Genomic DNA, 16,220 nt, shown 5'->3' with positions numbered 1-16,220 from the left:
ATTTCTCGTGCATATATAAATTAAATACTAAACTTGTTTTATGTTATACAGGTATTAAGGAGTTATTTGCTTATCAGGGTATTTGTTATGAAAAGAGATTGGTGAGATTTGTAGCAACAAAATTTTATTTAATTTAAGTATCTTCCTTTTATTTAATATATGAATGAGCAGTAATGAAATCTTTTGTTACAATGCACTCAAAAAAATGTGCAAGGCTTGAAACTTATAAAATGTTTTTTCGGAATAGAATTAAGTACTTAACTAAAAGGGAGAATGAGTACATGAAATGCAATAGTTTAAATGAATTAATCGCGATATTGGAATATGATGACGCTTTTGAGGACTTGGTTTATTCAGACTATAGCGAACTTTTATGTGAACTTGAAGAGTCGTCAACGACCAGCCCTGTCACTACTACTACTTTTCTAATACCCCTGTTTTTTTTTCGTTTTTTCCGTAATACCCCTGTTTTGAAAAATATTGCCGTATTACCCCTTCTTTTGGGACAAAAACTGACGCGTTGTAGGTCCCCACTAATGGTGGAACTGACAACGTCACCATGTGCAGGATGATGGCGGAAATGGCAGTTCCGCCATTGACCAAGACTATTTTTTTTTACTTTTCGTTTTTGGCCAAAAATGGCATTTTTTTGGTTTTTGTTTTTAAAAAAATTAATATCATCATCATCATCATCAAAAACAACAACCATATCCACCATAATAAAAACCCATCGATCCAAGAAGTAGAATGAGGTTTTTTTTTTTAACTACAACACAAACAAAAAAATATAAATCTGAGAGGGAAACAAAACAAAAGAAGCAGAAAAAACAATGAATTTTTTTTCTTTAGTACCCACAAAAAAAAAATTATATTCACACATCAAATAAACAACTCTGTAACATGACATGAGTCATAAACTAGAAAACTTGAAACAAACTATAAAAGTTATTAGATTTGAGAAGGGAAATAAAACAAAAAAAGAAGATAATGATGAACAAGAAGAAGGGTCGTATGAGTATGGCCAAATAAAGGAGGAGCAAATCAAAAAAGACTTGTGGTCTCAGTCACTGTATATGCCTTCTGTGTTTTCAAACAAGAACTACTATGGTAGAAGAAGCAAGTGGTATTTTGAGAGAGATAGGGGATAAGAGAGAAGGAGTCACATGCTTGTTTGTATCATTGTATGTGAAATGTAAATAAAATAAATGAATGTACGTCTACTACTACTAGTACTAAAAAGAAAGAGATAGAAATGAAAAGACACATCAACCGAAGATGAAGTGAAGGGATAAAGTACATCAGTACACCTATGTTGTGGGTCTTAAGAACTTGGTGTATATAGACATCTGTGTTTTTTTATTAGGATGACAGGTATTAAGCGTGTATAAGACTCATAAATAGGACATAGTAAAGTAACTAATACCGTGTCTATCACAGTTTCACTCGGGTACGAGTTCCAATGATTTTTTAAAATTATAATAATCCCACTCTTGGAAGTCCATTTCCTGCCAAAAACGAAAAAAATAAAGCATTGGTCAATGGAGGAAGTCACAATTCCGCCGTGTCAGTTGGATGGCGCAGGTATCAGTTTCGCCATTACAGCGCGTCAATTTTTGTCTGGATGAGGGGTATTACGGAATTTTTTTTTAAACTAGCGGTATTACTGCAAAAAAAAAATTAGGGGCACTAGGAAAAAAAAATCTTCGGTACGCAAATTAGAATTCTCAACAATTTGATTGGTATTTTGGTAGTAATTTATTTTGCTACAAATGTGGACTAGATGACAACAAGAATTTGCAAGGATTTGAATATATATCAATAAATTTTTCATCATGTAATTACCATTGTATTTTAGTATATGTTTCTCATTTGTACGATGGTTTTAATGTAATGACAACGTAGTTGCACTTTTCCGTTTTATATTTTAATGTTGTCCTGTCCATTTGCGTTTTTGTTTAACTACTGCTTAGGCTACATAAATACATTATGTGACAAACATACGTCCTGCGACTAATATATTTGAATTTTGTCATGATAAGCCTCTTACTAGGGGTGTACATGGTTGGGGAAATCTGGTCGACCCGGTTAAACCCCTACAATTCAACCCATAAAATTGGGTTGGGTCGGACAAGTGGGTGGATATGAAATTCAAAAATAAAAAATCCATTAAAAAATCGGGTTACGGGTAAAACCGGACCCAACCCAATTTTTTAAAAAATTTAAGTACTTTTTATTCAATATGAATGAACCGTAATGAAATCTTTTGAATGCAGTCAAAAAAATGTGCAAGGCTTGAAGCTCATAAAATGTTTTTTTTCAAAATAGAATCAAGTATCTAACTAAAAGGGAGAATGAGAAGTACGTGAAATACAATAGTTTAAATGAATTAATCGCGACATTGGAACATGAAGCTTTTGAGGACCTGGTTTATTCAGGCTATAGCGAACTTTTATGTGGACTTGAAGATTTGTCAAGCGACCAACCCTGTCGCTACTACTATCTACTTTGCATGAGTATTTTCGATAATGACATTGATGTTTTAACGCGTATGCTGGAACCTAAGGTTAAGGAGACTGAGAAATTTAAGGAGGTAACAACAAGTAGTATTGTGAAATGTTGAACTCAATAGCCTTGAGAAAGCCGTTATAGATACCCTTGGATATATTGTTGAGTACACAAATTAGAATTCTCAACAATTTGATTGGTATTTTAGTAGTAATTTTTCTTGCTACAAATGTGGACTAGATGGCAGAAAAAATTTGTAAGGATTTGAATATATATCAATAAATTTTAGATGTAATGTAATGACCATTGTATTTTAATTTATGTTTCTCATTTGTATGATGGTTTTAATGTAATGACAATGTAGCTACACTTTTTCGTCCTGATACTAATATATTTGAACTTTGTCATGATAATTCTCTCACTAGGGGTGTACAAAATTCGGTCGACCCGATCAAACCCACTCAAAAAATTGGGTTGGGTCAGCCAATTGAGTGGATATGAAATTCAAAAATAAAAAACTCATAAAAAAAGGGTTACGGGTAAAACCAAACCAAACCCATTTTTCTTTAATTTAAGTACCTTTTATTTAATATGGATGAGCCGTAATGAAATCTTTTGTTACTATGCAGTCAAAAAATTGTGCAAGGCTTAAAGCTCATAAAATGTTTTTTCTGAATAGAATCAAGTACCTAACTAAAAGGGAGAATGAGAAGTACGTGAAATGCAATAGTTTAAAGGAATTAATCGCAACATTGGAACATGACATTTTTGAGAACTTGGTTTATTCAGACTATAGTGAAATTTTATGTGAACATGAAGAGTCGTCAAGCGACCAACCCTGTCGCTACTACTATCTAATCTGCATGAGTATTTTTGATAATGACATTGATGCTTTAACGCGTAAGTTGGAAGCTAAGGTTAAGGAGACTGAGAAATTTATGGAGGTAACAACAAGTAGTATTGTGAAATGTTGAACTCAATAGCCTTGTGAAAGCCATTAGAGATGTCCTTGGAGTTATTGTTGGGTGCACAAATTAGAATTTTCAACAATTTGGTTGGTATTTTGGTAGTAATTTATTTTTCTACAAATGTGGACTAGATGGCAGTAAGAATTTGTAACGGTTTGAATATATATCAATAGATTTTTAATATAATGTAATGACTATTGTATTTTAATATATGTTTCTCATTTGTATGATGATTTTAATATAATGACAGTGTAGCTACACTTTTCTGTTTTATATTTTAATGATGTCGTATCCATTTGTGTTTTTGTTTAACTACTGTTCAGGCTACATGAATACACTTTGTGACAAACATACGTTCTGCTACTAATAATATATTTGAACTTTGTCATGTTAAGCCTCCTGACTCAATACACGGTTAATTAAACTCTAACAACAAAGACATGCAATGCAAATACATCTTCTGTATTACTCTCATTAGTTAACAAACTGTCATGCCCAAATAAAAAAAAATATTATATAATTGCTATTTTTGGGCTGCCATCCAATAGTTTCAATTTTCAGGAGGGTATGCCTTTAGCTAGGAAAAAATGTAGCAAATTGATCAAGATACGTATAATTAGATGCTGAAGTGTGAGGATAAGAAATTTAATTAACCATCTAAAAACTCGTATAAGATCTTAACAAATGATGCTGCAAAATATTTTAAGTGAGCAAATCTTTAGATGCAAAATGATTATACAGTGTTAGCAATGTTAAATATTTTAGATTCTTTGTATAAGACTTCTACAAGGCAACCATGCATTTGCAGTTGTATTATATATTTGAACTACAAATGTTTGAAATACATAGGGTTATATTTATAATAAAAAAATTTAATACATCGACAAAATATATTTTATATTTTACAGCAGCTATAATATATGAAAGACCGGATATATCTAAGGATCTTTTAAATTTCATGTTTGTAATAAATAAGTTTTTTATTTTTTTAGGTGGTAACAATTAGGTTCTTTAAGTTTTTAATTTATTGTATTGTTGTCCTTCCAGATTCTGTTACAAAAACAATGACGTGACTTTTACCTTAGTAAATTAAAAGGGAATTTATTTATTTTTACATAACAACACAAGGGGTGTTATATAAATAGTTAGGATGGTTGCTCTCGGTGGCCATTAATGTTTGTGTAAGCAAAACATGTACATTGCGCAAATTCAATTGATTCATTGAGATCGATTCATTCTCTTACGTTCATTTTTTTTTCCGGTTCATCTTATTGTTCTTGTTTCATCATAATTGTCAAGGCATATGTTGAGCCTAAATTATCTAATTGTTGGGGCAAGGCTAGTTAGTTAACTCTGCAGTTTCATATAAGATGTTAAAAGTGATTGTCAAGGTTCTAAATATAACATTTACCTCCATAGTTGAAGCATTGAACAATATAGGTCACTAAGTACTTGAACTTTGATCCACAAAAATATGTGAGTCTAGAGTTCTTCAACTTCACAAGCTAGAGGAATTTCAATTTTTTGTCTATGAAAATGCCAAAATATTTAAAGAAAAGATAAAGAGGTGGCATGACAAAAGCATTCAAATGAAAGAATGATAGGAAATACAATGTGTGCTTTTATTCACTTTGATAATGAAAGTGTTTTTCGGAAAGATGAAATCAAGATGGTCAGGTCCGTTGGAGGTAACGAAGACATGTCTTTATGAATAGTAAGTCGGTTATTATTAATAAAAGTCAGCCTAAAAGCATCTCAATATATGACGGCTTATTGTAAACAATTATATGTCAATAAATACATTCCATCCGACCTAAAAACATGTGGCTTTAAGTCGGTTACAAACTTGTCTTGAAATGCTTCATTTACTTGCTAGTTAACCTTGAAATTTCGTAGAAGTTGCAGATGTGATTGCCAAGGACCTGAATATATGCATTACATATAGAGTTGAAGCATAGAGCAATGTGGGCCACTAAGCACTTGACCTTTGATCTCACAAAAGCATGTGAGTCCAGAGTTATTCAACTTCACAAGCTAGAGAAATTTCGAATTTTTGCCTATGAAAATGCAAAAAAATATAAAGACAAGATAAAGAGGTGACATGACAAAATAATTGAAATGAACGAATTGTGAGAAGGACAATGTGTGCTTCTATTCCATTCAAGATTGAAATTGTTTACCATAAAGATTAAATTAAGATGGTCAGGTCCATTTGACCAAAAAAATGTGTTTTTTTTTTATGAAACAATAAGTCAATTATTATTAACAAAAGTTGACCTAAAGAATCTCACTACACGACGATTTCTTGTAAACAATGATACATTGATCGAAACTTAAAAGTCATTTATACATTTCAGCCAACCTAAAATTGTGACTTTAAGTCAGTTACAAAATCGTCTTAAAATGTTTCACATACTAAGACGAGACATCTTAAACCAATTATATAATCGACTTAAAAGGACTTTGAAAACCGACTTTAAATCCATTTTCTGCACTATTGATAATTGAGATTTAAAACTAATTATCTTATATCGTCTAGAGTTATTTATCTGGAGTGTTCATCATTTAATCCCCGTTTTAGAGTTGTCAAAAATATTAGAAGATTAACGGAACAAATTGACGATATTACATTTGACCATGTGTTGAGACAAACTAATAAAGTGGTTTCCAAAGCTTACTAAATGTTAGTGGGTCTAGATAGGGCACAAATAGCACCCATGATTGTATGCATGCAGTCAGCGAGATCAGGACAGTTCGATCTAGATCAAATATTTCGGATTTCAATGTCAATTTTTTTATAGTTTTAAAATTAAAACTACATTAATGTTTGAGTTTTTTTAATTTTGATTGATCATCCTAATCTACTGATTGCAGCTTGAGTATACGCGTACCAACTGCATTCACTACAACCCTCAATAAGTGAGTGAAACCACCAATAAGTTAAAAAAAAAATTGACGCAATAAGTTCAAATTTATTGGCGAAATAAATCTGCCAATAAATTACACGCCAATTTATTGGCGGAAAAATCCGCCACAAAGTAATCCATAAGAAATCAGCCAATAAATCGCCAAAATATAAAAAGGACAAATTTCGTATTTATTGGTAGATTAATCTACCTCTAAGTGAATTTGTTTCACGCGTATTTATTGGCGGGAAAATCCGCAACTAAGTGAATTTTCTTTCTTTTTTTTACACATATTTTCTGGCAAAATATTTCGCCAATAAGTGCATTTATTTTTTGTAAACAACATCTATATGATTTTTTTTATTGTTTTTAATTTTTTTTGAACAAAGAGATTTCTTATATATATATATATATATATATATATATATATATATATATATAAAAGAAATCTATTCAGCACAAGACGTGTCAAGAGAGACTCCTTAATAAGAATATATATTTTTTTTACTCAATTGATAAGAGTGTTTTAACAAATGCTACTAATTTATTAATTGTTAGTTGGTTCAGTGGTAATTGACGCTGAATTTGGTATGGAGAACCACAGTTCGATCCTCTGCAACTGCGATTGGGAGAAGACTCGAACCACTTGATGCTAAAACTGACCCCGAATCAGATTAGACGATTCATTGGATGGTGGTGAAAAAAAAATCTACTAATTTTATTATTGAAATTAACACAACTAACATTTGTTAAACAACCACACAAACTCAAATTAAACTTTTTTTATGAGAATAAATGGCCACAACGAAATAGATGAAGTGGACCAATAAGGTAGGTATGCAATCCCTTAAGAGAGGGTGGATTGGACCGTTGAGGGGCTGCATGCTGCTACAGTACCTAGAGTAATGGGATGAGTGAGGCCTTTCGGTGTCTTCAAAGTTGCAAAGGAACCATGTTTTGTTTGTTTTCTTGTTTCATAAAACACACAACAAATTAAGTAAGTAATTACTATAGATCCGAAGACACTGCTACAAAACAAAACAATGGCATCTGAAAAAAGTACTACAACGGCTAGAAGAACAGTTTTAATGTCTTCTTCCTTCACATGCACATTCATTTCCAACAAAAGTTTATTGCATTCATTTATTGAGAGAATCTTTGTCCTCTAAGTTATACAAAAATCAAGCAATTCAGTTCTTCATATGTGTCTTGCATTTAACTCAAATTCAAAATAAATGTTTATTGGAGTAGAAGAAATGTTAATTTAGTCTCCTCATTTAAAAACATTGGTCTTGACGAAAATAAAATAAAGAACATTGGTTAATTTAATCACTCCACCGAAAAATTCATCCATTTTTTTTTCCGTCGACTTAAAATTATTTACCCATATAAAGAAATAATGAATATTGTACCAAAAAAAGGAAATAATGAATATTGTTATTTTGTTATTATATCATATTCATTTATTTATCTATTTCCAATATATATTTTTATTTACAATTTTTTTTTGATAAATAGTAAGTCAAAAAATAGTTGAGAATAATTTTAACAAAATAAAGAGAAACATTTCATAGTGACACTAATCATCGGGCTGATAGCTGTACATATACTGTGTTATTTTTACTAGGATCGTGTTCTCAGAAAAGCGACTTCAAAAATCGAACTTGAGTTTTTTTTTTCTTCAAGAGAGTCATGTTATCTACTATTCAAACACCATATTGGTAGAATGAATCTCTATATAACAAATAATATACTCATCAAAACTAATAAAATATGGGTCGTGCTAATTAACTACATTTTTTTATATTTTATATACGTACTAAATAGAACTATTTGATGTAACAAAAAAAAAATAGAACTATTTGATCGTTCTAGACCTAAGATCTCTGGTATGAAAGTATAAAGAGTGTCGTTTATGGTGAATTGTTAAACAAATATTTTCAAAGGTGAAATGGTGTCGCAGCAACACTTTGACAATCAAGTAAATAATTATGATTTCTTTTTAAATAATTCAACATTTACAATTATAAAGAAAAAACTGATTATTCAGTCACAGGTCATTCCTTACTTGCTATTACTATTTTGCATTATATTCATTTCGCTCCTTGTTAATTCATTCCTTACTTGCTACTACTATTATCCATTACTATATTCAACTTATACTGCTATTTTAAAGTGATTAAAATCTAAAATAGTTACATTTTTTGAATTAAATATTTTCACATGATATAAAAATGAAAAGCATAAAAAGTTGTATTGGTCATAGATTTTTATTTTTTTACTTTCACCATCAATTTAATCGGATTCGGAGTTCAGTTCTGACATAAAGTGATTTCATTGCGATATGATTTTTTTTTTTGTGTTTTTGGTATTGCGCAATTTGGTGGGATATATTTTTGTGAAGATACATAGAAGAAAATATGTTTTACATGGAGAATACTCTCATATTCTTGTTTTACTTTCTCATATATTATTCATAACCATAAGACTCTATATATAGAGCTACATAAAAATAAATCATATATTTTAAATAATAAATTAATCCTATAAATTCTAAACAAATCCTAAATATTCAAAACAAAAATATTAATCTTAAACCCTAATATTATTTTATTTGAAATATAAATATAAAATATATTTAAATCTAAAATCTTCAAAAATGTAATTAGACATTATTCTCAACAGATTGAACCATAAACATTCATACCAAATTCAGCACTAATCAACACCGAAACAATCAGTTGATTATTGGTCATAGGTCTTGGGAGTTCAGCTACCTCTCTACTAGCCCTATTAATATGTTTGATTACAGTGAAACTCTGATCCTCATTCATTCATTCATTCAAAACATGGACAATTTCTCAATCCTTAGCCGTTTGATTTATCTGACAAACTTTCCACGTAGGACTATTGTCTTGATCTTATAACCCTCTTTCATTAATATTCTCCTACAGCTTTACCCCACTTTCCTCTCTTTTCATTTTTTCACTTCCTTTGGTTTTTATTTTCAATCCCTTTCTCTTCTCTCTCTCATTCATTATTGTTCAGATTTCTCAGCTAGCTTGATTCAATCTATCTATGGCTTTGCATTTTCTTCTTCTCCTTTTTGCAGTTTCTCTTGTTGCAGCTGATGAAGGTTAGTCAATAGTCTTTTTTTTCCTCTTATGCTTTGTTTGTTTTCAAGATATGCTTTGTTTTTTTCTTCCAGTTTTTGAATATGTGCTTGTGTTTTGAATCTTTCATAGCTTTTTTAGTTCTATATTCTTTTCATGTGTTGGCAATTGGCATTGTTCAGAAACTTGTAAAAAACTTGAACTTCATGGTTCTTCTTCTCAAGCCATTGTTTCTATGTTTAAGTCTAACCCTTTAGTAGAGGAGTTTTGTTGATTTTTTTGGAAATTTTTAGACTTTATTTTCAAAAAAATTCTTAGTATTTGTTGTACAAACTTGCTTTAGGTTATAATGTTGTTTGAGATTTGAAGTGTTTAGAACTTAGGTTTTTGATTTGAAGAACATGCATTTTATTTCTTAACATGTTTATTTGTTTGGTGTTAAATTTTGGCTTATATTAGTAATGTGTGTAAAATAAATAAAAAATATATAATTAGTTAGGTTTTTTTTTTTGGTTGATCTTCTTGAATGTGGTCCTGCTTTAGGATTTTGACATATTATATGGATTAGGATGGTTTTTTTGTCTTTCTATTCAGTTTTTATATTGTCACTTTCCCCAATATTGCAAAAAAATAAATTTTTTATGAAGGTTTCATTTTGAGGAAGCTAGCTATTGTTCTATTGTTGAAAAGTTTTGGTTGTAATATTAGAAAAAAAGCATCAATTTTTTGAGCACATGTACACTAGCATATTTCTAGACAATATAATCACTAAACTATGTTTCCCCTTAATTTTAAAGTATTGTTGCATATGGTTCCTTTCTAGATAAAATGTTATTGTTAATTGATCTTAAATTTGTATCTTGCAGATCCTTTTATTGGAGTGAACATTGGAACAGAACTCTCAGATATGCCACATCCTACTCAAGTAGTCGCGCTACTCAAAGCACAACACATTAGTCATGTTCGATTGTACGATGCTGATCAAGCTATGCTCATTGCGCTTGCAAAAACAGGCATTCAAGTTGTTATAACTGTCCCTAACGAAGAACTCTTAGCAATTGGTCAGTCGAATGCTTCGGCTGCCAATTGGGTTTCTCGTAATGTGGTAGCACATTATCCGGCCACCAATATCACTGCCATTTGTGTTGGTTCTGAGGTTTTAACCGCATTACCTAATGTGGCAAAAGTTCTTGTCAATGCAATTAAGTACATTCATTCAGCACTTGTTGCATCAAATCTTGATCGCCAAGTTAAAGTCTCGACACCCCTTTCTTCATCCATCATACTTGACTCATTTCCTCCTTCTCAAGCTTTCTTTAACCGATCACTGAATTCAGTTTTAGTCCCAATACTCGATTTCTTGCAGTCCACCGACTCTTATCTCATGCTCAACATTTACCCTTACTATGATTACATGCAATCAAATGGTGTGATTCCATTAGATTATGCACTCTTCAAACCTCTCCCTCCAAACAAAGAAGCAGTTGATTCTAATACACTTCTCCATTACTCCAATGTCTTTGATGCCATGGTCGATGCAGCATACTTTGCCATGGCTTTTCTTAATTACACAAACATTCCGGTAGTAGTAACAGAATCAGGGTGGCCGTCAAAAGGTGCATCAAACGAGCCCGACGCAACAATAGACAATGCCAATAATTACAACAGCAATTTGATCAAGCATGTCTTTAACAAAACAGGAACTCCTAAACATCCTGGAATCGCTGTTAGTACATACATCTATGAACTCTACAACGAAGATATGAAATCTGGGCCATTGTCAGAGAAAAACTGGGGTTTGTTTGATCCAAATGGCGTTCCTATTTACATTCTACACTTGACTGGATCAGGAGCAGTGTTGGCGAATGATACCAGCAATCAAACCTTCTGTGTCGCAAAGGATGGCGCTGACCCGAAGATGATACAGGCTGCGTTGGATTGGGCGTGCGGACCTGGAAAAGTGGAATGCTCTCCATTGCTGCAGGGACAACCATGCTATGAACCAGACAATGTGATTGCACATGCAAATTATGCTTTTGACAGTTACTATAACAAAATGGGAAAAACTCCTGATGCATGTGATTTCAAGGGTGTTGCTACAATCACTACCTCAGATCCAAGTAAAATACTTTTTTCTGATACTAGTTTGGACTAGCATTTGCATTTTTTTAAAGTTGTACTAATGACTACTATGATAATTAATCGAGAACTTTTTGAATGATTGCAGGTCATGGTTCTTGTATATATCCCGGAAGGTAAAGAAATTTTGCTTCTTTGATCCATTTTCATTATCCAATGTTCATTATTAATTTTTTATATGGAAATATCAATAGATTACTGGTTATGTTAGTTTTTAGAAATCGAACCCTAGAGTCCTAGACCTCTTACTTAAAAAAGACCTTCGGCGTTTGTTAGTTAACCAACATAAGTTATACCTGCTGGGCCTGGTACCGGACTGTCATGGTTCGATTCAGGAAGGAAGCTGAAACAAACTAAACTGAACCGTTATGACAGTTTGGTAAAACTGAATAGAACCGTTAGCGGTTTCTCTCAAACCGAACCAAATTAGTATAAAGGTTCAGAGCACTGGTTATGTGGTTTCGAACCGAACCCGGACTACCTTCGCAAAAAAATATCCAAATGAAACTGATTTTTTGTACCAAATTTTTGCAAAAAAACATCTAATTGAAACTGATTTTTTGTACCAAATTGCTATTATTAATTGCTATTCAGGACAGTCGAAAAAAACCAAAAACCAACACCGAACTGTGTAGTCACAATTCGGTTGTTTTTGTTGCGGTTTTGTTTGGTTAAATGGTTCTATCTTTCGTTTCTTTTTTTAACGGTCCTAACCCGGTTACTTGGATATCCAATGTGCATTATTACTTATAAGTATATTTGGTTTGTGAATATGTGCAGTCTTGGCAAAAATAGCACATTTGGAAACTTCACAGCACCATCAATGAATTCAAGTTCAGATTCTTCAGCCTATAACATCCACAGCTATGAATTGAGAATTAGAAGTCTTCTAATGATGACAGGATTTCTAATACTAGGAGTGATTTTGTTGTAGTTGGAATATATGTTAAGAACACATTTTAATCATTCAAAAAATTTTGTGGTGGTGATAATGCTAGAAATTGGGAAGTATTATTGGTAGCATTGTGTTGTTTTGTTCATTCAATTTTGTACAAAATCCAGCCAAAGGGTTTGAAATGAATGAGGCTTCAGCTAAATCATCATTATGATCATTCTTTTCAGTTAGAGTTAAATTAATCATTATTAATCATTGATGTTCTAGTAGTAATTCCCTTTGTGTCATTTATAATCTTGAACTTCATTCCGAATATCACAATTGTGGACATCGAACCGTAATCTTTCATTCCAAATTCAGCCTCAATTATCGCTGAACCGACTAATATTTGGTGCTTACTACTTGCCATGTCACTTTGTCTACACAAAAAAAAGTAAATTTTTTGTGAATAAATATAGGATCTTTTGGTCTATGCGGCCCCATCCAATTGGTCAATACTGATACTGTTACCAATAAACTTTCCACAAAAGGTTGTGTGTTTGAATAGTCAAACCAATTGAAAGAATACACGTAGGATTTTGTGTGGTTCGGCACTCAAAGAAAATACGTACTACTTACGTAGGAGTACTCTACTAACCAATGAAATACTGTACAGTGGTAAAAGTATTTTGAAATTTGTATAGAGATTTTTATAAAGGTTTATAAATGATTTTTTTAATATATATATATATATATATATTTTTTTTTGCTTAACTAATGTTCCAAGAGTACTAGTTAACATGTTCCCTTATAACAATTATCATTTTTTTTTTTGATAGCAAAGAGGGGCCGAGAGAAGAAATTACAATGGAACTAGTCTAGGGAAATCTAATTGGTCAAAAGAAGAATATGGGATGGAATTGCAATTCCCATCTTGTCAAAAAAAAAAAAAAACCTCATAGTTTAGTTGAGTATCAGTATTAATAGACAAAATTTAATGTTATGTTATATTTTATATTAAAATAAAAAATTTAATTGTTATGTACTGCTGGTGCAAAGATTCTTTACACATACATCCAATGATGCGTTGCCACATCATTTAATAAATGTGACACATTATGTGTTTTTAAATACCATACATGATATGTCAGTATATTATTGAATGCATGTGTAAAATAACTTTACACTGATGGTGCATATAAATTAAATTCTAAAATAAATATTATTTTAAAATAAATTTTGTCTATGGAATATCGAAACCCAACTAAATATCACTAGTGGCCAAACGGGCACGTTCCGTGCCTGTTTGTGTGATCCACAATTTCTATTTTGTTAACGTATAAAAATTGCAAACAATGGTTTATTATAAATTTGATTTTTATTTAAATTAATTTGTGTATTTTTAGTTTCCGACAAAATAAAAATTGTAATTTACGTCCATTGGTCCACCATAGATAAAGAATTACACATAAAATAGAAAAATAAAAAGAATTACACATAAAATAAAAATAAAAAAATAACATACATGTATGCACATAAAAAATAAAAAGAACTAATTACACAAAAAATAAAAAAATAAAAAGAATTACACATAAAATAGAAAAATTGCACCTAAATTTGTAAATAATAATATATATGATTGGAATCATGAGAGAAAAATATTAAAAGGACTTTTTATCAAATAGCGATCTTTTGAGTAAAATAGAAGGTATGAAGATGATGGAAGTTTATGGACTATGGACACACCTCCTTTCTTTTGAAAACCACTCAACTTCCTTTCTTTGTACAAAACATTGCACAAACTTATGGTGGGAACAAAGACAAATTCATATTTCATTGACAAATGTTAAAGATGTTGTAGGTAACCTTCAAACAAAATTAGGTACATATGCATGATAAGATGCATGAAAGAAAATGACACATTTAATGACAAAGTATAAACACCGGCAAATAATTGTAAAATTGTAAACATTCAACTCAAAAAAAATCTCTCAACAATATATACCATCAAGAATGAAATGAACCACATGTAAATAAAACATAGCAAAAATGAATGCATATTATTTAACAATGTTCTATGAAATGAATGCATATTATTTATTTCTTGTTAAGTATCAATCTAAATCTATATATAATAGAAATCACTCACTAAATGCAAAATTGTGTCGTGTGTGAAAATCCTAATATCAATACTCGGTATCATAATTTTAATAAAAATAACATATAAAATTAAATTAAATATAAATAATTGAAAATTTTGGTGTGTAAAAAACAATCTATTAAAAAATTTGGAACTATACTAACTTCGGTTACGCAAAACTCAACACAGTAGGTCCGATATCTAATTTGCAATTCATTAACCAACTTCTCCCGATCAGATAAATGATTGGGATTCAAGGACCTATATATATATATATATATATATATAAAGTTAGCATAAAGTTTTAAAACAATATCGATTTCAGGAATAAAGATAATAAATCACAAGAATGAAATTTTATACACACCTCTGAGTAAATTAAGTCGAATTGTGGTGAAGTTGTTAACATGAGACATTGAAATGTGGAATATATATTTTTTTAATAGATTTCAATATTGTTGAAGGTGTTATAGTATGAGAATATATATATATATATATATATATATATATATATATATATATATATATATATATATATATATATATATATATATAACTTTCCAAATCACACGTGATAATAACTTTCCAAATTTCACATGATAATTATTCTCTAAATTTATGATCCGGTAGAAAAAAAATAATTGATCAGGAAAGACATAAAAATATTTCGTGATCAATAATATAGTCAACAATAATTTTGATATGATATACTTTTAAAATTGATGGTGCTTATTAATTTTAATTACAATTGTAACCCACTTGGGTTGGTGCATTGATATTGGCTTGGGACCTAGGAGTGTGCTCCTCTTGGGGTCTGAGGTTCGATTCTCTCTGGCGCCAATTTGGGTGGGCTAATTTAGCTTCTTCAAAAAAATATAAAAATAAAAAATATACAAGCCTATAATATAAAAAAGGCTTAAATGCACTTTTGATCCCTCTATTTTCAAACAAATGAAGTTTTGGTCCCCCTATTTTAAAAACCAACTTTTTAGTCCCCCAATTTTTTTTTTTTTTTTAGTTTTGATCCCCCATTCCATTTTAAGGCTAATTTTGTTGATGTGACATTGTCACTAATGCATATTGTAACGACCCGTTTTTCGTATTCGTATATTTTATTAAATGTTATTTTATTTATTAATTGGCTTTTATTATTTTAGTGAGCGACGAATAATTATTTAGCCGAACGTAAGTTATTAGACGCGAAAACCATTGTTTTGGGCTTATGGGCGTGAGAGGCATGGGCCTAAGCCAATTGGGCTTGGTTCATGACTCATGAGAAGTAGTATAAGTAGCAAGTCCAACTTATGAATAGTTTCACAATTCATTTTCCTTGAGTTTGAGTGAGTAGAGCAAGAGCAAAACCATAGAGCTAAGCTAGGGTTTGATCAAGAGAGAAAGCTTGAGCAAGAGAAGGCTTGGATCATCATCTTTGCTTAAGGTAAGAGATTAGAATTCATGATTCTTGAGTGACAAGGAGGGGGGAGATTGTCTATGTCTCCGTTCCCGAACTCTCCCACTCAATTTCTTTTAGACTTTTGATAAGCTTTTGTATGTGAGTGTGATGTTCTTCATCAT

At 31.0% G+C, this 16,220-nt stretch overlaps 1 protein-coding gene across 1 annotated transcript; it reads left to right on the top strand.

Annotated features, from left to right (window-relative positions):
* Positions 1-9,213: 9,213 nt before the first annotated feature.
* LOC123920705 (glucan endo-1,3-beta-glucosidase 2) lies at positions 9,214-12,768 on the top strand. The gene is made up of 4 exons (XM_045973007.1): positions 9,214-9,515; positions 10,359-11,612; positions 11,720-11,747; positions 12,412-12,768. The coding sequence occupies exons 1-4, from the start codon at positions 9,458-9,460 to the stop codon at positions 12,563-12,565; spliced, it is 1,494 nt and encodes a 497-aa protein (XP_045828963.1). The 5' UTR covers positions 9,214-9,457; the 3' UTR covers positions 12,566-12,768.
* The last annotated feature ends 3,452 nt before the right edge of the window (positions 12,769-16,220 follow it).

The sequence above is a fragment of the Trifolium pratense genome, linkage group LG4 (assembly GCF_020283565.1).
Source record: "Trifolium pratense cultivar HEN17-A07 linkage group LG4, ARS_RC_1.1, whole genome shotgun sequence".
Taxonomy (NCBI): Eukaryota; Viridiplantae; Streptophyta; class Magnoliopsida; order Fabales; family Fabaceae; genus Trifolium; species Trifolium pratense.
The sequence above is the reverse complement of the archived record's forward strand: the minus strand, read 5'-3'. Positions and strand labels throughout refer to the sequence as shown.

Coding starts and splice junctions, on each gene's coding strand:
- LOC123920705 (XM_045973007.1), top strand. CDS start 9,458: ATGGCTTTGCATTTTCTTCTTCTCCTTTTTGCAGTTTCTCTTGTTGCA. Junction 9,516..10,358: donor TCTTGTTGCAGCTGATGAAG/GTTAGTCAATAG, acceptor TGTATCTTGCAG/ATCCTTTTATTGGAGTGAAC. Junction 11,748..12,411: donor TCTTGTATATATCCCGGAAG/GTAAAGAAATTT, acceptor GAATATGTGCAG/TCTTGGCAAAAATAGCACAT.